The 23,564-nt window shown below is 46.5% G+C and overlaps 1 protein-coding gene across 2 annotated transcripts in view; it reads right to left on the bottom strand.

Moving 5' to 3' along the window:
* Positions 1-258: 258 nt before the first annotated feature.
* The window catches only part of LOC105473580 (ubiquitin specific peptidase 43), an 84,732-nt gene continuing 61,426 nt past the window's right edge, over positions 259-23,564 (bottom strand). For both annotated transcript variants that reach the window (XM_011727410.2, XM_011727411.2), the window contains exons 13-15: positions 20,466-20,624; positions 18,467-18,631; positions 259-2,004 (exon numbers count right to left, since the gene is read on the bottom strand). In XM_011727410.2, coding sequence (XP_011725712.2) covers positions 968-2,004; positions 18,467-18,631; positions 20,466-20,624 — 1,361 coding nt within the window. In that variant the 3' untranslated portion in view covers positions 259-967. The remainder of the gene's footprint in view (positions 2,005-18,466; positions 18,632-20,465; positions 20,625-23,564) is intronic.

Genomic DNA, 23,564 nt, shown 5'->3' with positions numbered 1-23,564 from the left:
GAGACAGTCCACTAATTATCTGTCAGGCAGATGTGGAACTCACGCCTTTTCAAGTACAAGCCCTCCAGAGAGAGGCCTGAGGAGGCTTCCGCTTCTTTAGAAAACAGCAAGGCATTGGAACGAAAAGCACTTTTAGATTTTAGAAAGAATTCAAGTAACTACTTTCTGATAGCAATAGCAAGCAACGAACCAAGTTTACTCAGCAGGAATGAAACAAGGTCATTTATCAAACCTGAATAATTCAGACAGCCATGTGTGTTTCATGGACAGGATTTTATTAAAATTGTACATAGATCTCATATTTAAATTAAAAAAATGAACATTTTTTCTAGTATCAAAATAGTTATTTTTAAAATACCTTGAAAAACTTTAATACAATTTGTAATATATTAAATATTCACCTGAACTCTCAGCCATTTATCTCCCATCTCTGTCTGCTAGAATCTTGGCTTACCATCACTATCATTCTTTTGTTTTTTTCTCTTTTTTTGGTATCTTTAATGCTTATCCCAGAAAAGCATTAAAAATAAAATATTTTTATTTAAGTCCACAATGTTTAAAAAAAAAGAAAGAAAGAAAAAGGAAAAGCCAATGACAGTATTTGACATGACATTGAAGATTCTTATTAACCAGGCTCACTTTGTTTGCCCATATCCAAAGCTCTTTAGCAAATATCAGTTCTTGCCCTGAAACTGGTAATACTGACCCAATAGCATCCTCTAGTGGCCAGACTGTAGCAAAGCACCCAATGATACAGGAAGGTTTTGGACCTTGGGTTATGTGGACCTTGGGTGTTAGAAGTCTAGATATGGAGACCCCCCATACACACACACACACACACACACACACACACACATTTTTAAGGGATTACAAGACAACTGGCCTCCTGGAAACCCACTTTCAACACAAGCTGCCTACAGTTGCTTGGCAAAGTCCCCAGAACGCCAGCAATACTGATGACGCTCCATCAAAAGCTGGACTCAGGTAAGGTTTTCTTTCGACCTAAAGAAAGAGTGTGGTATTTGACCCTCTGAAATGTGCCATAAGAAGCCTGCTCCCCTGGAACAGTCCTTTGTGACATGCCCAGTGCACTGCCTCTCGGGGCCCTGCTGGCTTTACGAGGGAGGCGGAGAGAGCTGGGAGCTGACCACACATCCCTCTCAAGCCGGCTGCCCAGGCCCCTGGCCAGGCCCTCTGGGATCCTGAGGGCAGGAGGTGAGCCTGGAACCTGCCCGTCCATGGCAGGACTCAGCCTGCCACTCACCAGGGAGACGGGGGGCACTTGTGGAGAGACCTCTGCCCTCTCACTCCTCCTGTTCTCCTTCTTCCGAAACACAGACCTCAGAAGCGTGAGTGTCCCCTGCAGGGGTCTGTCTAGCTCAGAGGTGCCTCGGCGACTGTCTTTGCTGTTTCCAGAGAATCCCACATAGGGGGAGGGGGGGCTACTCTTGCTTCCCATCTGGAAGCTCTCCTTCCAGTTCATGGCCTTCTGGCCCTCCGGTCGAACTGGTTTCTCATGCTCCGCTGAAGGCATCACAGTGAGAGGCAGGTCAAACTTTCTGGGAAGCTTGATGTCCTGCCCTGCATTTTCTTTGAGTTTCCTTGCTGTGTTTGGACCATCCGAGTTTCCCGGGGCCAGACAGTGGTTGGGTTGAGCTGAGGGACAGGGCACCCCGGCTGGACCTCTTTCGATGGCCCGCCCACCATCTTCGCTGTTAGCAGGAAGGGCGAGGTTGGACCTCGGCGATGCTGACTTCTCATCCTCACCCGCAGTGCCCGTCAACAGCGACACAATGGACTGGCTCGTGGACCGAGGCCTTCGTCTGGATTCCAAGTACTCCACCAACTCGACAGAGGCGCCTGATGGTTTCTCCTTGGATCCAAAGGACCACCGTAGAGGCATGGTCTTGAACGGTCCCTGCTTGGCTCGGGAAGCGGTAGGTGCCTTCATGCTAATGCTTCTGCCTTTCACGCCCCGCACCAAACGCCTGGGCTCCAGCCCTCCTGAAAGAGACAGAAAGACTGTCAGTGTACAAGCCACCCTACAGCTAAATGCCAGTCATCTAACGTTCACTGAGCACCGCTGATGTAGGGGGCGCTGTGCTGGGCACTGGAGACACAGCAGTGAAGAAGCCACAAAGGGTTCCCGCCTTTGGGGAACAGCCATGGTTTCACCCACTCTTCCTCAATATCCACTTACACGTTTGAAGCCACAGGGTAAGCCAGTGCCAAAGAAGGTATCTACGTGCTGGGCAGCACAGACACCTGGCAACGCTCAGTCTCACGGGCATCTAGCCCTAAGAATGAACATGAGTTTCATCCATCTTTAAATATTCCCATGAAACGGAATGCCCAGCAAAATTCTGCTTTTCTAGGTCATATTAGGTCCTTGTATTTTTCAAATGCAAGAAATTGATCTCCTACCCCGGGCTAAAAAAGAAAAAAAAAATTGTATTTGAAAAAAAAAAAGGGCAAAAACCGCAATTACTTTTGCACTAACCTATACAACTTGTAAAAATATATACACGTGCATGTATTATGCATGCATGTGAAAACATACAAATAAGAATAGAGAAATAGATGCCAAAAACAAGGTGTGGATAGGGCCATGGCAGTGCTGTTTGTGATGGATTTTTTTTTCTTGTTTCCTATATCTCAACATTTCTAAAAGGAACATGTACAACCAAGGTTATGTATTTTTGCTTAAGAAATTCTCAGTCTTGGGAGGCTGAGGCAGGTGGGTCACAAAGTCAGGAGTTTGAGACCAGCCTGACCAACATGGTGAAACCCTGTCTCTACTAAAATACAAAAATTTTCCTGGCATGGTGGCACATGCCTGTAATCCAAGCTATTCAGGAGGCTGAGGCAGGAGAATCGCTTGAACCCGGGAGGCAGAGGTTGCAGCGAGCCGAGATCATGTCACTGCACCACAGCCTGGGTGACAGAGCAAGACTGTGTCTCAAAAAAAAAAAGAAAAAAAAAAAAGGAAAGAAATTCTTAGTCATCAGTCACTGTACCACCATTAAAATGCCTTGTTTTGGCTGGGCGTGGTGGCTCACGCCTGTAATCCCAGCACTTTGGGAGGCCGAAGTGGGCGGATCACGAGGTCAGGAGATCAAGACCATCCTGGCTAACATGGTGAAACCCCGTCTCTACTAAAAATACAAAAAAATTAGCCGGGCGTGGTGGCAGGTGCCTGTAGTCCCAGCTACTTGGGAGGCTGAGGCAGGAGAATGGCGTGAACCCGGGAGGCGGAGCTTGCAGTGAGTGGATATCGTGCCATTGCACTCCAGCCTGGGCGACAGAGCAAGATTCCGTCTCAAAAAAAAAAAAAAAAAGCCTTGTTTTACATGATGCCTGCAATCACTGAGAAAGAAATCTTCAGCTGAAACACACAAAATTCACCTGGCACAACTGAAACACACAGTCCACATGGCACAAGGACAGTCACACACATTTGGAGAAACGTTGCAAGGTGACCTCTGAAGTCTGCCCCACGGGTGGCCACTTCACTGTGCCACTTCATCATAGTGTTTGACGGTGCTGTGGACTGAAGGTTTGTGTCCCGAGATTCATACATTGAAACTCTATTCCCCAAGATGATGGTATTATAAGGTGGTAATTAGGTCGTGAGGGTGGAGCCCTCGTGAATGGGATTAGCGCCCTTCTAAGAAGGGGCTAAAGAGCTAGTCAGCTCTCTTTCTGCCATGTGCGGACACATGAAGCTGTCTGCAGCCCGGAAGAACCTCTCCAGAGCCCCATCATGCCGGCACCCTGATCTCAGACTTCCAGCCTGCAGGACTGTGGGGAAGAAATGTCTGTTGTGGATAAGCTGCCCAGGCGTGGTATTCTGTTCTAACAGCCTGAACGAACTATGAAACAGAGAAGCTCCAAAAGGGAGCAGAACTGCTGCCATAAAAAGCCCCCTGTTAGCGGCACAACCAACACGATGTGTGACACAGAGGGGCCAGGGATTGTCAGGTGCGCGGGTGAGAGCTCAGGAAGGGCAAAGGAACGAGGTGCAGGGGAGTGAATGCTGCAGGAACGCAGGGGAGGCAAGGTGCACATCAACCAAGCACCCCTGGAGAAATGGTGGGAGTGGGAAGAAGCAGAATGCCCATTATCTCCGAAAGGAGTTAGAAAGCATCTCAAGGATTTGACTTTCCAGGTTTTTCATAGAGAATGTTTTTTATATATATATATATATATATATATATATATATATATATATATATATATATTTTTTTTTTTTTTTTTTCCTTTTTCTCAAAGCATTTCTTTTTTTTTTTTGAGACGGAGTCTTGCTCTGTCGCCCAGGCTGGAGTGCAGTGGCCGGATCTCAGCTCACTGCAAGCTCCGCCTCCCGGGTTCAGGCCATTCTCCTGCCTCAGCCTCCCGAGTAGCTGGGACTACAGGCGCCCGCCACCTCGCCTGGCTAGTTTTTTGTATTTTTTAGTAGAGACGGGGTTTCACCGTGTTAGCCAGGATGGTCTCGATCTCCTGACCTCGTGATCCGCTCGTCTCGGCCTCCCAAAGTGCTGGGATTACAGGCTTGAGCCATCACGCCCAGCCCTCAAAGCATTTCTTTAGATTAGCCAGTCATAGACACAATTTTACCCAAAATACTCTGTAATTTTGGTTTGGATTGACCTTATTAATTCGCAGCCCTTCGGGCGGAAGAAATGTTCTGCGGTCTGAGATGTGTGTGAAGTTTATTTCTTTTTCTTTTTTTTTTCTCTCTTCTACAGCCCTGGGAAGGGCAGAAAGGGATGCTTTGTATTAGCAGGACAAAGCTGTGACTTTTAGCCTTTCAAAATGAGAGCATGTTGCCTGGAGCCCCAGCAGGTGGCGAGAGGAGTTGGCAGCTGCCCGAAATAGCAGTTCTTCCTTTCTTCCTGGTAGGACAGGGTCTGAGGCCAGGGCTGACATCAACGCCTGAGCTACATTTCATGGGAACCACAGATGCCCACGGAACTCGCGTCTCCTCTTTCTCAAGACGGCAGTGAAAAAGCACCCCTATCTTTATTCTCCTTCCACTTATTGGGCTATGATAACAGGATCTGAGACAGTGACGGCTTTAATAAAATTGAGAAATGAACAGCGTAAGAACAGAAGGGAATAAGAGGCCCCCATGCGCACGTCACACTTCCTCTCTACTAAGTCACTTCCTGCCCAGGGTGGGTGCAAGTCCCGGTACCCCTCCGCTGGGGAGATGGACGAACCTTCTGAGATGCTGGGAGACAGATGCTGAACACAGTGGTGTTCGGAGACCCCTGGGCACTAATTCTGGTTCAACCCCCACCCCACCCCACTCCACCCCAAGAAGATTCTGTTTCCAGCCAGTCTGGCTTGAATGAGAACCAAGAAGAACCTAGAGCCTTACACTGCATTAAAGACACAGGCAGTTACCTTCTTCCTGAAGGTAACATAAGCCCCGCAGCATTCATAATGTGCTTCTTGGACCCCACAAGAGCCCCCCTACCCATGCAGATGGCGCCAGTGCAGCTGACAGGCACAGTCCCCTGACATCCCCTCCACACGGCAGCTCTGGAGCCAGCAGGTGCAGCTTTGAGAACAGCCACGTCTGTTCCTATCCCTGGGTGGCCACCTTGATTTCTACATGACTTTTTTATTTTTGCCTAATGAAATACGCATCAATCCAAACTCATGTGTTTTGTGAACAGGGCTGGGGACCTCTTGGTGCCATGCTTAGCATCCCCCCTGCCCTCCCGCGACAGAACAAGACTTTTCCTAGTTGAGTACCTTCTGTTTCTTCAAGGGCTTCCATCATGCTTCATACATCCACCTTCTTACTCCTTCAGAAAATATTTAATAAGCACCTACTATGTGGCAAGGACTGTCTTCAATACTTGGGATACAGTTGAAGGAAAATAATATGATGCACCTGTCTTTGTGAGGTTTGGCAAAAGCAGGAAGAATATATGATACCATACAATGCTTCTTTGCTTTTTTTTTCTCTTTTTTTTTTTTTTTTTTTTTTTGAGATAGAGTCTCGCTCTTGTCCCCCAGGCTAGAGTCCAGTGGTGTGATCTTGGCTCACTGCAACCTCTACCTCCCGGGTTCAAGTGATTCTCCTGCCTCAGCCTCCCCAGTAGCTGGGATTACAGGTGCCCGCCACCACGTGTGGCTAATTTTTGTATTTTTAGCAGAGATGGGGTTTCACCATGTTGGCCAGGCTGGTCTTGAACTCATGACCTCAAGTGATCCACCCGCCTTGGCCTCCCAAAGTGCTGGGATTACAGGTGTGAGCCACCGTGCCGGGCCCCATATGATGTTTCTTGAGCCATGTACAATTACTTCACAGCCTGATGACCATTTCTGCATGGAGGTCAGGGTGCAACCCGGGACAAGCCTACCCCCCAGCTTTCCTCTGGTCCCCATAAGAAAGCTACACCGATGAGTTGAAGCTTCTCCACCTCCGATATTGAACCAGCAGGATGAAGCAGGGAAGAAAAAGGCTGGCTGTCACATCACCAGCCCTTGAGAGCCAAAGCCACTGCCCCTTTCATTACTCCAAGAGCCACTGCCATGCAAGAGAGGGTGGGGCAGAAAAGAAAACAGCAACACGCATGAGGGGGTCTGGCAGTCCGAGAAGAATCAACAGAACCATTGGAGCAGGCCGCTGATGAAACAGAGCCACCAGAGGAAACGCGATGGCTTAAAATGATCAATAAACTTGCATCTCAAGGAAGATACTGAAAAAACAGGGACTAAAAATCGTGACTGACCAAGAGATAAAAACTACAAGGGAGGCCGGGTGCGGTGGCTCTCGCCTGTAATCCCAGCACTTTGGGAGGCCGAGATGGGCGGATCACGAGGTCAAAGTGGCAATTATCAAATTGGATCAGAGCAGCAGAGTTCAAGACCGGCCCGACCAACATGGTGAAACGCCATCTCTACTAAAAACACAAAACCCCGACTCTACTAAAAACACAAAAAATTAGCCGGGTGTGGTGGCGCGCGCCTGTAATCCCAGCTATTCATGAGGCTGAGGCCGGAAAATCGCTTGAACCCGGGAGGGGGAGGTTGCAGTGAGCCAAGATTGTACCACTGCCCTCCAGCCTGGGCCACAGAGCGAGACTCCATCTCCATAAAAGGAAGAAAGAGAGAAAGAGAGAAAAAGAGAGAGAAAGAGGGAGAGAGGGAGAGAGGAAGGGAGGAAGGAATGAACTACAAGGGAAAAGGCAGGAGACTCAGAAGACAGATCCAGGAGACTCAACAGCAAATCACAAAAACATCAAAAGCAGGAGAGACAATCATTAAACAAAAACCAAAAGACATTTCTCTAAAGACAGGCCCGAGTCTGCAGAACAAAAGGCACCCCCAAGTTCTAGGTAAGGTTGAAGAACAAAAACCTGTGCCTAGGCATATTCTGGGAGAATTTCTAAACTCCAAGGTCAAGGGGAGGATCTTAAAAAGCTTCCAACCAGAAAAAACAAATGACTCTCCCATAAACAAACAAACAAAAAAAAAAAAAAAAAAAAAAGGCCTGGGCTTCTCACCTGCAACATCACATCAGCAACAATAAGGAAAGGAAAAGAAGCAGCAGCCATAGAAAATCTTTAAAAATGAAATGAACAAAATCAAGTTTTGCAGCTGTTACATTAAGTCGGCATGAACTGAAGCCTCCAGTTATAAGACAGCCTCTGAATTTTTGGTAAAAAGAAAACAAAAAACCCAGCACCAGGCTGTTGACCAGAAACCACTTAAAACTAACTCAAAAAGAAAGGCTCGTAAAGCCCAAGAGAGGGGCAAAAAATGATAGCAGGCAAATGGGAAAGAGAGAAGGCAAAAAGAAAGAAGAAAAGGGTGGGATTATTAAACTTGGACAAAGTAGAATTTAAGGTTGAAAACATTAAGCAGGGATAAAGAACCGCATTATAATGATAAAAAGCACAATTTATAAAAGAGATCTAATAGTCATAAACCTGTAGACACTTAGTAACAAAGCAACTAACAAGATAAAGCGAAAATTATTAAAACGCAAGGATTTCTTGATTAAAGATACAGCTAGGCTGGGTGCAGTGGCTCACGCCTGTAATCCCAACACTGTAGGAGGCCAAGGCAGGTGGATCACCTGAGGTCAGGAGTTTGAGACCAGCTTGGCCAACATGGTGAAACCCTGTCTGTACTAAAAATACAAAAAAAAAAAAAAAAAAAAATTAGCTGGGTGTGGTGGCAGGCGCCTGTAATCCCAGCTACTGGGGAGGCTGAGGCAGGAGAATCGCTTGAACCTGGGAGGTAAAGATTGTGGTGAGCCTAGATCGGGCCATTGCACTCCAGCCTGGGCAACAAGAGCAAAACTCAGTCTCAAAAAAAAAAAAAAGATACAGCTATACAGGAAGGTTTCAATATATTTCATTCCTGCCAGGATTCCCAGAGAAGGTACATTTAATAGTTATGACATAAAGCTCACATCCCTCAGATAGACAATATACATTAGTTTGCATGTGCACAGAGCATTTACAAAATAGTAATCATGTACTTGACCACAAAAAGGGACTAATATGTGATCTTGCGGCACGTCTGACTCGAAAAAGGGAATAACTTTTGAAAACCACGTTCTTGGATCACAACCCACAAAAATCAAAGAATAAAGTTGACCAAAATAGTCGAAATAGTTGAGACTTCCAGATAACCTCTAGATCAAAGAAGAAATCAAAACTGAAATGAAATACTATCTGGAAAGTGCTTAAAAAGAGAAAACCAAAACCTTTGAGGCCCAATAAAACCAGAGAGGAAATTTATCATCAGAAGCGCCCATACTGAGAAGCTATGAAAGCTTAACTTTCAGGGCCCCTTATTACGAGGGGGTCTCTGGGAAGGACCCCTAGCCATTTTTTTTTACATGGTCATGATTGTATAAAAATTGCAAAAGTAAGATGTTTCTATGTTCTTTTTCTTATAGAACCTTCCCCTACACCCACCTCAATTATATAAGTTGCAGTCTCCAAAATACTTGGATCCATTCATCTTGGTTTAAGATTCCTTCATTATTATGATGTTCATAACCAGGGCTACCAGAAAGGTGGTGTTCTCAGGCTACCAGCATTTCTATACAGAGAGCTGCTGGTGTTTTGCAGTGGTGACTTTTTACTGAGCGGGACTCCTCCTGGGCATTGCAGGACACTTAGCATTCCTGCCCCCAACCTGGGGAATAAATGCCAGTAGTCCACCTCCACTAATTTTGACAGTCAAAAAAACCCAGCTGGGCGCGGTGGCTCACACCTGTAATCCCAGCACTTTGGGAGGCCCAGGTGGGCAGATCATCTGAGGTCGGGAGTTCAAGACCAGCCTGAACAACATAGAGAAACCCTATCTCTACTAAAAATACAAAATTAGCCAGAAATGGTGGTGCATGCCTGTAATCCCAGCAACTCGGGAGGCTGAGGCAGGAGAATTGCTTGAACCTGGGAGGTGGAGGTTACAGTGAACAGAGATTGTGCCATGGCACTCCAGCCTGGGCAACAAGAGCAAAACTCCATCTCAAAAACAAACAAAAACAAAAAAACAACAAAAAAAAACCACTCTCTCCTACATATTTGCAAACTCATGACGGTGGGAAGGAGAAGGGCTACCCACCACTATTTGAAAACTTATATGCTAGATTTGCTAGATTTTCATCTTGCCCAGGTTTAGTTTAAAAAAAAAAAAAAAAAGCTGGATTTTTCTTTTTCTTTTTTTTTCTTTCTTTTTTTCTTGTCTTTTTTTTTTTTTTTTTTTTTTTTTTTTTTTTTTTTTTGAGATGGAGTCTCACTCTGTCGCCCAGGCAGCAGTGCAGAGGCACAATCTCGGCTCACTGCAATCTCCACCTCATAGATATAAGCGATTCTCCTGCCTCAGCCTCCCAGGTGGCTGGGATTATAGGCACGCGCCACCATGCCCAACTAATTTTTGCGTTTTTAGTAGATGCAGTTTCACCACGTTGGCCAAGCTATTGAGAAAATTCTGATCTCAAGTGATCTGCCTGCCTCGGCCTCCTAGTCTTTCTTTTTTTTTTGAGACAGGGTCTCACTCTGTCACTCAGGCTGGAGCACAGTGATGGGATCTCGGCTCACTCCAGCCTCCACTTCTTGGGCTCAAGTGCTCCTCCAGCCTCACCCTCCTGAGTAGCTGGGATCACATGTGCCATCATGCCCAGCTAATTTTTGTATTTTTAGTAGAGACGAGGTTTTGCTATGTGGACCGGGCTGGTCTGAAACTCCTAGTCTCAGGTAATCCACCGGCCTCGGCCTCCCAAAGTGCTGGGATTACAGGCATGAACTACCACGCCCAGCAAACACTGGATTTTTCAAGCATCTCAGAACTTCTAAAACAGGTTTCAAAATCTGTCACCATGTTAGTCAAACCCCAAGAGGAAAAGCTCTCTTAGGAAGCAAGGCTCTTGCAGTCTCTCTCCAAGTGAAAGCGACTCTAGTCTGGAACGTATGTCTAAAGAGCCTGACAGCCAAGACCTGGCACCCAGAGGGATCGGGTCCATTTCAGTCCCACCACTTTCCAGGGGGGAGCTTTACAACCAGGTGCAACTGGCTGCTTCACACCGAGTCTCAGATTTCCCCTTGGTAGGGTTATAAGATCATCTCTCCCAAGGGTTTTGAGGACTGAACTAGTGAATGTGAGTAAAATGCCTGCCAGGGTCTGCAGGACAGTTATCATCCCTCCCCCAGCCCTCTCAGAGGTCTCTGAGGAGTTTTTCTAGAGGTGTACCTGACACCTGTCTGAATGGCATGTGAAAAACTTGGGCCATCCTTTGAAATCGCCTCCTCTTGGGACGGTGTCGAGCACATTTCTCCTTGGGAGAACCAAGAAATGGCCTGAGGGACTTTGCCGTTAAACAGAGCTGGGATGAATTTTTGAGCTTATCATAGGTGGTGCTGACAGGGATGAATGAGCTTGAGAAAGAACATCTTTTTTGTTGTAGACACTATTTTTCTTTTTTTTACATGGAGTTTCACTCTTGTTGCCCAGGCTAGAGTGCAGTGGTGCGATCTCAGCTCACTGCAACCTCCACCTCCCAGGTTCAAGTGATTCTCCTGCCTCAGCCTCCCGAGTAGCTGGGATTACAGGCATGCGCCACCATACCCGGCCATAGACACAATTTTAAATGTACAATCATGAAAATATAAGGGGAAAAGAAATGTCCAGCCAGGACAAGTCAAAACATACTGCATGAAATAGTATACCTGCACAGAAACAGATTTTTTCTTTTTTGAAATGGAGATTTGCTCTTGTTGCCCAGGCTGGAGTACAATGGCACGATCTCGGCTCACCGCAACCTCTGCCTCCTGGGTTCAAGCAATTCTCCTGCCTCAGTCTCCTGAATAGCTGGGATTACAGGCATGCACCACCACGCCCAACTAATTTTGTATTTTTAGTAGAGATGGGGTTTCTCTATGTTGATCAGGCTGGTCTCGAACTCCCAACCTCAAATGATCTGCCCACCTCGGCCTCCCAAAGTGCTGGGATTACAGGCGTGAGCCACTGCTCCCAGCCCAGAAACATTATTCTAAGGAAATCAGACAACTCCAAGATGCACAGACACACTATGAGTGTCATGTCTACTCGTGAAATTCTGGCAGCCCAAATACCACACACTGGGGAATGAATGAACTAACTCTGACACACAAATCACTGTAAACCAGAGGGGCGGACTCAGTGAGAATCTAAAACCACTTGTAGCTTTAAGATCTATCATCCTCTCTATTCAACTCACAAATATGTAACCAGAGTTTGGTACACGCCTGGTACAGTAAGTCTTTGCAGCATCATTGATAGGCCCTTGATAACTTGAACTTGAATCAAAACAACATATAACGAAACCAATTTTCCCATAGACTAATTGATATAAATAATAGTTAAGCTCCTACAGCATATTTCTGGTCCCAAAAGCATCGCCAAACTTCTAAATGAAGACCCAAACCCTTCTACTATTAAACATTGAAATAAACGTGAGCTACGGCTAGGCGCAGTGGCTCACACCCTGTAATCCCAGCACTTTGGGAGGCCGAGGTGGGCAGATCATGAGATCAAGAGATCGAGACCATCCTGGCCAACATGGTGAAACCCCGTCTCTACTAAAAATACAAAAATCAGCCGGATGTGGTGGTGCGCGCCTGTAGTCCCAGCTAGTCGGGAGTCTGAGGCAGGAGAATTGCTTGAACCTGGGAGGTGGAAGTTGCAGTGAGCGGAGATCACGCCATTGCACTTCAGCCTGGCGACAGAACAAGACTCCATCTCAAAAAAAAAAAAAAAGTGAGCTATACATACATTTAAGAAAAGTAACGAGTAAGATAATGATTTGCCCACTTATTCCAGCTCAGGGTCATGAATGGCAGGAACCAGTCCTGGACAGGCCCCCTCCCATTTCAGGGAGGCTCACACTCACACTGAGACCGTGCAGACAATCAGATCACCTGACGGTCCATCTTTAGGATGTGGGAGGAAACTGGAGCACCCGGAGAAAACCCACGCAGACATGGAGAGAGTGAGCAAACTGCATTCTCCAGTAGTCCCGGCCAGGAATCAACTATTTTTTCTCATCAACATTATAGCGAAATGAGCATTGAACAAAATGACACTATTTAAGGACCTGCTGTATTGCACTGGGTACTTGGATACAATGATGACATAAAGTATAAAGAAATAAGCAGCTGATGGATACACACACACACACACACTGTGCCCAAGCAATTCCACTCCTAGGCATACACCCAACAGAAATGCAGAGGTGTGGACACCAAGGACATGATCAAAAATGTTCGTAGCAGGACTACTGGTAATGGCTGCAAACCAGAAACAGCTGCGAAACCTAACCACAATACAAAATGTCAACTATTCTTACAACGTAAGGACTTTTTAAATTATTATCATTTTTTGTTTTTTGAGAAGGAGTCTCGCTCTGTTGCTCAGGCTGGAGTCCAGTGGCACGATCTTGGCTCATTGCAAACTCCGCCTACTGGGTTCAAGTGATTCTCCTGCCTCAGCCTCCAGAGTAGCTCAGATTACAGGCGCGTGCCACCACGTCCAGCTAGCTTTTGTATTTTTACTAGAGACGGGGTTTCACCATGTTGGTCAGGCTGGTCTCAAACTCCTGACCTCAGGTGATCCACCTGCCTCGGCCTCCCAAAGTGCTGGGATTACAGGTGTGAGCCACCGCACCCGGCTCAATATAAGAAACTTTAATAAGGGAGACGATGAGATTTGTCAAGCAGCAGACATTGCAGATAGCTCCATGACGAAACTTGCATTGGATTTTTGGAGAATCCATAAATAACTCAAGAAATCATAAATCTGTAACAACTCAGGGTGCTCCCCTTGGTGACCAGGCCAGATTTCTCCAGGTCAGACCACGAGGCTAGCCTCCACAACAGACTCCAGCCCATGGATGAATCTGCAGAAAGGAGGACATGGCTCCCCCACCTCACCCTGCAAGCCCTCTTCTCCCACACCCCTGTGTTTGCTTTTTTATTGACAATCGTCAACAGACAACAGTTCGCTCTCTCTCATAAGTAAATTTCTGTGCAGAGAACTATGTATCTGCAAGCTGTTTTTTATTTAAAACAGTATGATTGAGAGAGATACACAGGAGCAAGGTGCTAGAACATTCTGTTTTTTAATCTGGTACATGAGGATGTTCATTTTATGAAAATTTATCAGATGTGTACTTAATATACTTTAAGTAATGAAGGATTAATATACTTTACTTACATATACTTATATATTATGTATAATTGTATGCGATATGTAAAGTATACTAATCACAACTATATATAATATTTCTATTAAAATTGTATTTAAAAAAAGAAGTTAGGACCTAACAAGAAATAAGGAACTAAAAAAATAATTTGAACATGTTACCACTTTCTGGCTGAAGGAACACAAAGGCTAAATAAAGATCACACACACACACACACACACACACAAAGACACACAGACACACACACACAGGTACAAACAATACACACAAAAACACACACATACACACTGTCACATACACAGACATATACACACAGACACACACACACAGACACACACAGAGACGCAAACACAGACACACACACACAGACACACACACACACACAGACACACACACAGACACACACACACAGACACACACACACACACACAGACACACACACACACACAGACACACACACACAGACACACACACACACAGACACACACACACACACACACAGACGCACACACACACAGACACACACACACACAGACACACACACACACAGAGACACACACACAGACACACACAGACACACACAGACACACACAGACACACACAGAGACGCAAACACACACACACAGATACACACACAGACACACACACACACACAGACACACACACACAGACACACACACAGACACACACACACACAGACACACACACACACACAGACACGTATACACAGATACATAGACCCACAGAGACACACACACAGATATACAGATACAGACACACACAGACACAAACACACACATACACACACGGAGACACACACACAAACATACCCACACAGAGACACAGACACACACATACACACACAGAGACAGACACACAGACACACAGACACACACACGGACACATACATAGAGACACACACAAGACACACACACATAGACACATACACAGGGACACACACACCCCCAAAGACACACACACACAGACACACACAGAGAGACACACACAAAGACACAGACATACACACAGGCACAAACACACATACACAGACATACAGTTCTTATATAGTAACGCTGGTTTTTTTGTTTGTGTTTTTGAGACAAACTCTCGCTGTGTCACCCAGGCCGGAGTGCAGTGGTGTGCTCACAGCTCACTTTAACCCTAACTTCCCAAGCTCGAGAGATCCTCCCACCTCAGCCTCTGGAGGAGCTGGGACAACAGGCACATGCCACCATGCCTGGCTAACTTTTTATAGAGATGGGGGGTCTCACTATGTTGCCCGGGTTAGTCTTGAACTCTTGGACCCAAGCGATCCTGATCCTCCCACCTTGGCCTCTCAAAATGCTGGGATTCCAGGTGTGATCTGACAATGCTCAGCCTTAAGGACTTTGTTTCTGTGGCTCTCCCCTTGTTCCCAGCGCTGTCATCAACGTCTCCCTGGAGACCTGATCATCTGAATGCATCTCTACTATCTCCTACTGAGCTGTCAGCCTGCCTTCCTTCAGTCACCTTGCCTGGTGGGGTGTGCACGCACTGCCACTGCCTCCACCCCAGCCTCTGGGCCACCTGCTGCAGGAAGGCCTTCCTTCTCTCCAGCCACAGCAGATGCTCCTGGAGCTTCTGCCGGAGGGAGGAGTCACCAGAGAGCTTCCAGCCTGATGGACTCTACCCATCCTCACCTTTCTCAGCCTTTCAACAGCATTCAGCACAGTTGGATGCTTCCTTAAGATTCTTTTTTTTTTTTTTTTTTTTTTTGCATCTGTCAACCACGCTCACCTGGTTTTCTTCCCCTCACTGGCTGCTCCTTCTCAGTTCTTTTCTTGGCTGCTCAACCCTTAGATGTTGGAGAGCCCCCAGGTTTGGTCTCGGGTCTTCATTTTTTTTTTTTTTTTTTTTTTTTTTTGCGATGGAGTCTTGCTCTGTTGCCCAGGCTGGAGTGCAGTGGCACGATCTCAGCTCACTGCAACCTCCACCTCCCAGGTTCACGTGATTCCCCTGCCTCAGCCTCCTGAGTAGCTGGGATTATAGGCACCTGCCACCATGCCCAGCTAATTTTTTTGTATTTTTAATACAGACAGGGTTTCACCATGTTGGTCAGGCTGGTCTCAAACTCCTGACCCTATGATCTGCCCACCTCGGCCTCCCAAAGTGCTGGGATTACAGGCATGAGCCACTGTGCCCAGCCTTCATTCTTTTCTAGCTGTACTATTTCCCCAGGGGAGCTCAGCCAGCACCGTTCCATCCATGTGCTGATGACTCTCAAATATTTCTCTCCACTCCCCAGTTATCACGTTGATGTGATGATGTCTTAGCAGGGTCCCCCAACCCCTGAACCCCTGGGCTGTGGACAAGTAGTGATCCACGGCCTGTTAGGAACCGGGCCAGCGAGCAGGAAGTGAGTGGTGGGCAAGTGAGCAAAGCTTCATCTGTATTTATTTATTTATTTATTTTTTGAGACGGAGTCTTGCTCCGTCGCCCAGGCTGGAGTGCAGTGGCGCAATCTCAGCTCACTGCAAGCTCCACCTCCCGGGTTCACGCCATTCTCCTGCCTCAGCCTCCCGAGTAGCTGGGACTACAGGCGCCCGCCACCACGCCTGGCTAATTGTTTTGTATTTTTAGTAGAGACGGGGTTTCACTGTGTTAGCCAGGATGGTCTCGATCTCCTGACCTCATGATCCGCCCGCCTCGGCCTCCCAAAGTGCTGGGATTACAGGCGTGAGCCATCGCGCCCGGCCGCTTCATCTGTATTTAAAGCTGCTCCCCATCACTCGCATTACCGCCTGAGCTCCGCCTCCTGTCAGATCAGCGGGGGTATTAGATTCTCATGGGAACACGAAGCCTATTGTGAATTGCGCACATGAGGGATGCAGGTTGCAGGCTCCTTATGAGAATCTCATGCCTGATGATCTGAGGTGGAACAGTTTCATCCCAAACCATCCTCACCCCGAGTCGGTGCAAAAATTGTCTTCCATGAAACTGGTCCCTGGTGCCAAAAAGGCTGGGGACTGATGTCTTCCAGGATTCTCAAAATTACTATGTCAAAAAACCTTGACTTCCCTCCAAAATGAACTGTTCCTACCCAACTTTCTCCCATCTCTTTAACTGTGCAGCTCTTCCCCTCGTTATTTAGACCCTAAGCAAGGAGTTATCCTTGACTCTTCTGTTTCCTTCACACCGCACACCCCACATTGGCAAATCCTAGCAGCTCTAGCTTCAAAATATATCCAGTTTGACCATCTCTTACCTAACATGCTAGTTCAAACCACCACTGTCTCCCACCTGGATATAACCATGTTAGTCTCCTGAATGACCTTTCTACGTCCCCACTCTTGCCTCCCTGTGATGTATTCTCCACACAGTAGCCAGAGTAGACTCTCTAAAAACTAGGAATCAGATCAGCCACTTTCCTGCTCAGAACTCTCCAGCAAGCTAAAAAAGTCCATTTTATGGAGGTATGGAGTATAATGATGGTTGCCAGAGGCTGGGAATGGGGGTGGATGAGAGAGGTGGGTTAATAGATACAAACAGGCCAGGTGCGGTGGCTCATGCCTGTAATCCCAGCACTTTGGGAGGCGGAGGCGGGCAGATCACGGGAAGTCAGGAGTTTGAGATCAGCCTGACCAACATGATGAAACCCCGTCTCTATGAAAAGTACAAAAATTAGCCAGATGTAGTGGCAGGTGCCTGTAATCCCAGCTGGAGGCTAAGGCAGGAGAATCGCTTGAACCCAGGAGGCAGAGGTTGCAGTGAGCCGAGATTGCGCCACTGGACTCCAGCTTGTGCGACAGAGTGAGACTCTGTCTCAAAAAAAAAAAAAATGTACAAATACAGAGTTGGATAAAATAAGTTCTTATGTTTCATAGCACGGGAAGGTGACCACAGTTAATATAAATAGCTAGAAGAGATTTGAAATGTTGCCGGCACAAAGAAATGATAAGTGTTTGAGGTGATGGATATTGTAAATACCCTACTTTGGCCATTACACATTGTACGCATGTATCAAAGTATCACATGTACCCCATATATATGTACAGTTATTATGTGCCAATTTTTTAAAAACAATGACTAAAACAGAAGCATTTAAAAAAAAAACAAAAAACACACATCTCCACTCGCTATCCACTACACTTAGAAGAGTTCAAACTTTATACCTCAAGCTCAGAAAGGTAGGTTCTGACATGGCCTCTGTCCACTCCTGCTCTCTCTACTCCTGCATGTCTCTGCTTCGGCCACAGCTCTGGTTTCTTCAGTCCCTCACACATCCAGTGCTCACTCCCAGCCTTCACCCTGGAGGGTTCCTCTCCTGGAACAAACCCCTAGGCTTCTATATAAGTCACTGTGTCTCACTCAGGGCTCTGCTCTTGTTATCCCCTAGAAAGATATTCCCCACCCACCCTATCTCCAGGACCCTGTGCACCCTCCCTCCTCCACCCCGGGCCTGGATACCCTCTTCCCTGATTCTCTTTGCCATTCTTCCTTCTTTAAGTACCATGTTCCCAGGTTTACTTATTTATAACAGTAAGCTACACAGGGGCAGAGCAAAGATACCTGTGGCTGGAGGGTAGAGGATGGGGAGAAGCGGGCAAGGAAGGGCAGGTCGTAGAAGATCCCATTTAAGGGATGAACAAACCTCTCGTAATGATGGACGCTTTCCATTCGAGGCTATGAAGTGACAGGGCTTTCGTACAGAGCAATAACAATGGACGTTACAGGAAATGAAAATAAACCAAGCACACGTAACCAACGTACCCTTTTCCTGGTTGCAGAGGCTGTTGGTGAAGATGGGAGAGTCGGGAACCTGCGGCAGGGAGGGGCAGGGGGCAGAGCTCCAGGACAGCAGGCTTCCCCTTGTGCTGCCAGCGTAGCTCCCGAGCCGTAGGAGCCAGTGATCGGACAGGGAGGAGCTGGTAGAGCCTGTGGAGGAAACACAGAGAGGGAGGCTGAGCCCAACCCTAGACCTTCAGAGTCCTAGGGGAGCACTTCACAGCCAGATCCCCATTCCGGCCCCATCCTTCAGCCCCGGAACTACAGAACCAGAGCAGAACTGCAGAAACCAGTCAATGACGAGGGGGGAAACCTGTGATTGGGTACCCATGTGACGAAGCTTACAAGTTTAGGGAGAGGCATTTGAGCACAAAAGGAACGTATGGGCCGGGGCGCAGTGGCTCACGCCTGTAATCCCAGCACTTACGAAGGCCTAGACGAGCGGATCACCTGAGGTCAGGAGTTCGAGACCAGCCTGACCTACATGATGAAATCCCATCTCTACGAAACATACAAAAAATTAGCCGGGTGTGGTGGCGGGTGCCTGTAATCCTAGTTACTCAGGAGGCTGAGGCAGGAGGATCATGTAAACCTGGGAGGCGGAGGTTGAAGTGAGCCAAGATCACGCTACTGCACTCCAGCCTGGGCGACAAGAGTGAAACTCCATCTCAAAAAATAAAAAACAAAACAACAGCAGCAGCAGCAAAGGAAAATACGTTGACAAGCTTTGAAATGCTTTCCATGAAATTCCTTGTCACCCAGCTTTGGCATCCTAAATATGTTTTTTGTTTCTTTTCCAGAGTCAAAGGACTGTATTACTCAGAGCTGTAGCCAGAGGCAGAGTAACAGTATTTTATTACCAGTACCAGGGCCCCAGTACACAGAGTTCAACAGGTAATAAGTCATGTTATAGGAGTGTATCCCAAGTTTAGGGAAACCAAATCTTTTACAACGGGCAGTAAGGACCTTTTGCACCACAGAGATACGCTGCCTTTATTACACTGGACAGTTAGAAAACCTTCTTTTCTCTAATAGGACAGGTTTTTACTTCTTTTTTCAATATCTCCTTCTATAAATGGAAGCTGGACTTGCATTAGGATTGACTTAGACCTGCTGAGGACTCTTGGATTTATTTGGCCATTTTCTGATAACTGTTAGGAGAAAATCTGCTTAATTTTTTTTTTTTTTTAATGCTCTCTTGTCCCAAAGATAAGGACAGTTGGTTTGCAGCATGAAACAAATCACACGAAAGGGTCCGCTTTGGCACTTTCTTTCTCCAGTTCCAAGCAAGTTTGAGGCTGTCTAATAAATGAATTTCTGGAGTGCAGCAGGTTTAAACAGCTCCCTTTGAGAGGCTGAGGTGGCTGGATCAAGAGGTCAAGAGATCGAGACTATCCTGGCCAACATGGTGAAACCCTGTCTCTACTAAAAGAAAATTAGCCAAGCATGGTGGTGGCATGTGCCTGTAGTTCCAGCTACTTGGGAGGCTGAGGCAGGAGAATTGCTTGAACCCGGGAGGCGGAGGTTGCAGTGAGCCAAGATCATGCCGCTGCACTCCAGCCTGGTGACAGAGCGAGACTCCCTCTCAAAAAAAAAAAAAAAAAAAAAAAAAAGCTACCTTTCCTAGAAAAGTCCAGGATCCTATATAACTGCCCTGCCTTTCCAACAGGACTGACATCAGTTTATATTACACACACCTAATAAAACCTGCTGTGATATGAGACTAGGAATATGGAATTCCACACTGCCAAGTGTCACCTGCCCTGAATACAAATAATTATCCTTTTCCCCTTTCCTGAATTATCATCTATCCATCCCACACCCTGGCAAATGAACAACTAGTCTGTGCTGCTCAGATTCTACAGCAGCAGCCCGGGCTTCCTCTTTCAGATCCTTGCCAACCTCTCCTGGTCCTGCTGAGCCTCTTCCCAGTTCTTTAAGTGACTTCACCACACCCCCTCCTGTCATGAGCAGCAGCACCTACCTCTCATGGAGCTGCTGGCTGACCAGGGAGGGATGCTGTTCCGCTTCTGATAGAAGAGGATATAAGCCCCTCTGGTGTTGACCTCATCTTCTCGAAGCGGTTCCACCGTGCTGTCATCGTAACTGTACCACTGGCCATCCAGAGAGTTCCGGCAGTAGGCTGCAAAGGTCCCAACCCCAAGTCTCAGTTACTGGAGCCCCAAAAGGTAGGAAGACATTTCCCACTGGCAGAGCTGAAAAAGCGGTACGTTTAAACCAGAATGAGAAAAAAAAAAAAAAAACAGTCCATTTTTGGCCAGAAATGAACTTTTTTGGAATCAGAAAAGATCAATAGGTTATACCCATGGATTCTTACTGATAACAAGTGCTGTTATTATTTTTATTTTTGTTTATTTATTTATTTATTTTGGAGACAGAATTTCGCTCTTTTACCCAGGCTGGAGTGAAGTGGCACCTTCTCGGCTCATGGCAACCTCCCTCCCCCAGGTTCTAGCAATTCTCCTGCCTCAGCCTCCTGGGTAGCTGGGATTACAGGTGCCTGCCACCACACCCGGCTAATATTTGTATTTTTATTAGAGATGGGGTTTCACCATGTTGGCCAGACTGGTCTTGAACTCTTGACCTAAGGTGATCCACCCACCTCGGCCTCCCAGAGTGTTGGGATTACAGGCGTGAGCCACCGCGCCCGGCCAAGAGTACTGTTATTGTAAGTTGAATATTCTACCCCTTCCTCAGGCAAAATCTCTGATAAAAGGGAGCTCCCAAGTCAGGTAGCCAAACAATAATGTCAGCATTCACCCCATTTCTTCTGAGAAGCTTCAAAATGCTTATCTCTGATTACGTATGCAATAAAAGTGAAGACGAGAATCACAATTGGGCTCATGGCATACCTCTTTCTAAGAACTGAAGTCAAACATCTAAGGAAAGTTCATACATATTCTCACCACTTCTCAAACAACCACAACAACATATCCTTTTCCTTGCCCTCTACGTGTCAGCAAATGACAGCATAACCCAGTAATCTGGAGGTTTGCAAACTTCTCCCGTAAGGGACCAGATGACAAATATTGAGGCTTTGCAGGTCACATATGGCCACATATGTTCTCTGACACACGTTCTGCATGCCTTTCTCCCACTTTTAAAATTGTAAAAACCGTTTTTAACCCATAAATTATTAATAAAGTAAAAAAAAAAAAAAAAACCGGCTGGGCACAGTGGCTCACACCTGTAATCCCAGCACTTTGGGAGGCCAAGGTGGGCAAATCACAAGGTCAGAAGTTGAAGGCCAGCCTGGCCAACATAGTGAAACCCCATCTCTACTAAAAATACAAAAAATTAGCTGGGCGTAGTGGTGGGCGCCTGTAATCCCAGCTACTTGGGAGGCTGAGGCAGGAGAATCGCTTGAACCCAGGAGGCAGAGGTTGCAGTGAGCTGAGATCGTGCCACTGCACTCCAGCCCCGGCAACAGAGTAAGACTCCATCTCAAACAAAAACAACAACAAACAGGCCCTAGATTGGATCCGGCCCGTGGGCCACAGTTTGCTGACCTCCACAGTAATCCAAGCCAGCCACCTAGGAGTTCGTCTTTGCTCTTGCTTTTCCTTCCACTCCACACCTAGTCCAAAAGCCAGACCTATTGATTCTACTTTCAAAATATGTCTCGAATATCTTGATTGTCAACACCAGCATCTCAGCCAATGGTGTCTCTCACTCAGCCCCTGAAGCACCCTCCGAACTGGAATTCCAACTTCCACTCTAGATCCCTTCTACATATTCTCCATACAGCAGAGCAACTAGTTTGATTTGTACACTAGATTATGTCTTCACTCCTCTGCTTAGAACCTTTAAATGATTTATCATCCCTTTGGAAAAAATGCAAACTCCCATCCATGGCCTAGAGTGTCCTGCCCACTTCTCCAGCCCCACCCTTCGTCACTTAGCCCCAGACGGCCGCACTTCATCCAGGCTCTCATCATGTCTTAAACACACTGAATGCTTTCTGCCTCAGGGCCTTTGCACGTGCTACGGGCTCTGCTCATAATGCGATTCCTCCCATTATTCACATAGCTAGTTCTATCTCATCCTTAGCTCTGAGCCTACCTGTGACATCCTTGGAGAGGCCTTATATCTATCACAGACACAGTCAATCAGTCGATCAGTCGCCCTTTCAAAATGCCAGGTAGTGAAAGTGCTAAAACGATAAGCATCCTTTTATTGTCTGTCCCCAAAGTGAGACTGAAGCCCCATGAGGGCAGGTCTCGTATTTGTCTTGTTCATCACTGAAGCTCCAGGACCTAGTGCAGGGTCTGGCACAGAACGGGTACTTAATAGATATTTGTGCAATGAATTAATGAGCAAAGATCCTGGATTTCTTTCTAGTTCGGTGTCTTCCAAATTGCCAGTCATCAGCCCATCAGGACACTGGTAATCAGTGCACTTAAAAAAAATGTTTAATAAATAAAAAATAAAATATTTTAAAGCTTTTTTCTTTTTTTTTTTGAGACGGAGTCTCGCTCTGTCGCCCAGGCTGGAGTGCAGTGCCACGATCTCAGCTCACTGCAAGCTCTGCCTCCTGGGTTCACTCCATTCTCCTGCCTCAGCCTCCCAAGTAGCTGGGACTACAGGCGCCCGCCAACACGCCTGGCTAATTTTTTTGTATTTTTAGTAGAGACAGGGTTTCACTGTATTAGCCAGGATGGTCTCGATCTCCTGACCTAGTGATCCGCCCGTCTTGGCCTCCCGAAGTGCTGGGATTACAGGCGTGAGCCACCACGCCCAGCCAAAGCATTTTTAAAATTAATTAATATGTTATTCCGGAACAGAATGGACTAAGGTATATCACATGTAGCAAATGTAATTATCGTGTCATGAAATTCTGTTTTGTCTTAATCTATGTATGTACACATAAACACACATACGCACATATGTAAATAGATGTGCACACCAGGAGGTCATGATGGAACCCAGTGTTTCGTTTTGCCATTTAGTCAAGTGCCTCATCATAATATTTTATTTCATTTAACATCTTTTAAGTTTATTTTGATATGTAAAATGGCAAACAAAAATCCACTAAAAACAAAAAATACATCTATGGTGTGAC

Source organism: Macaca nemestrina, chromosome 17 (assembly GCF_043159975.1).
Source record: "Macaca nemestrina isolate mMacNem1 chromosome 17, mMacNem.hap1, whole genome shotgun sequence".
NCBI lineage: Eukaryota > Metazoa > Chordata > Mammalia > Primates > Cercopithecidae > Macaca > Macaca nemestrina.
Note: the sequence above shows the minus strand (reverse complement) of the source record. Positions and strands in the feature narration are given on the sequence as shown.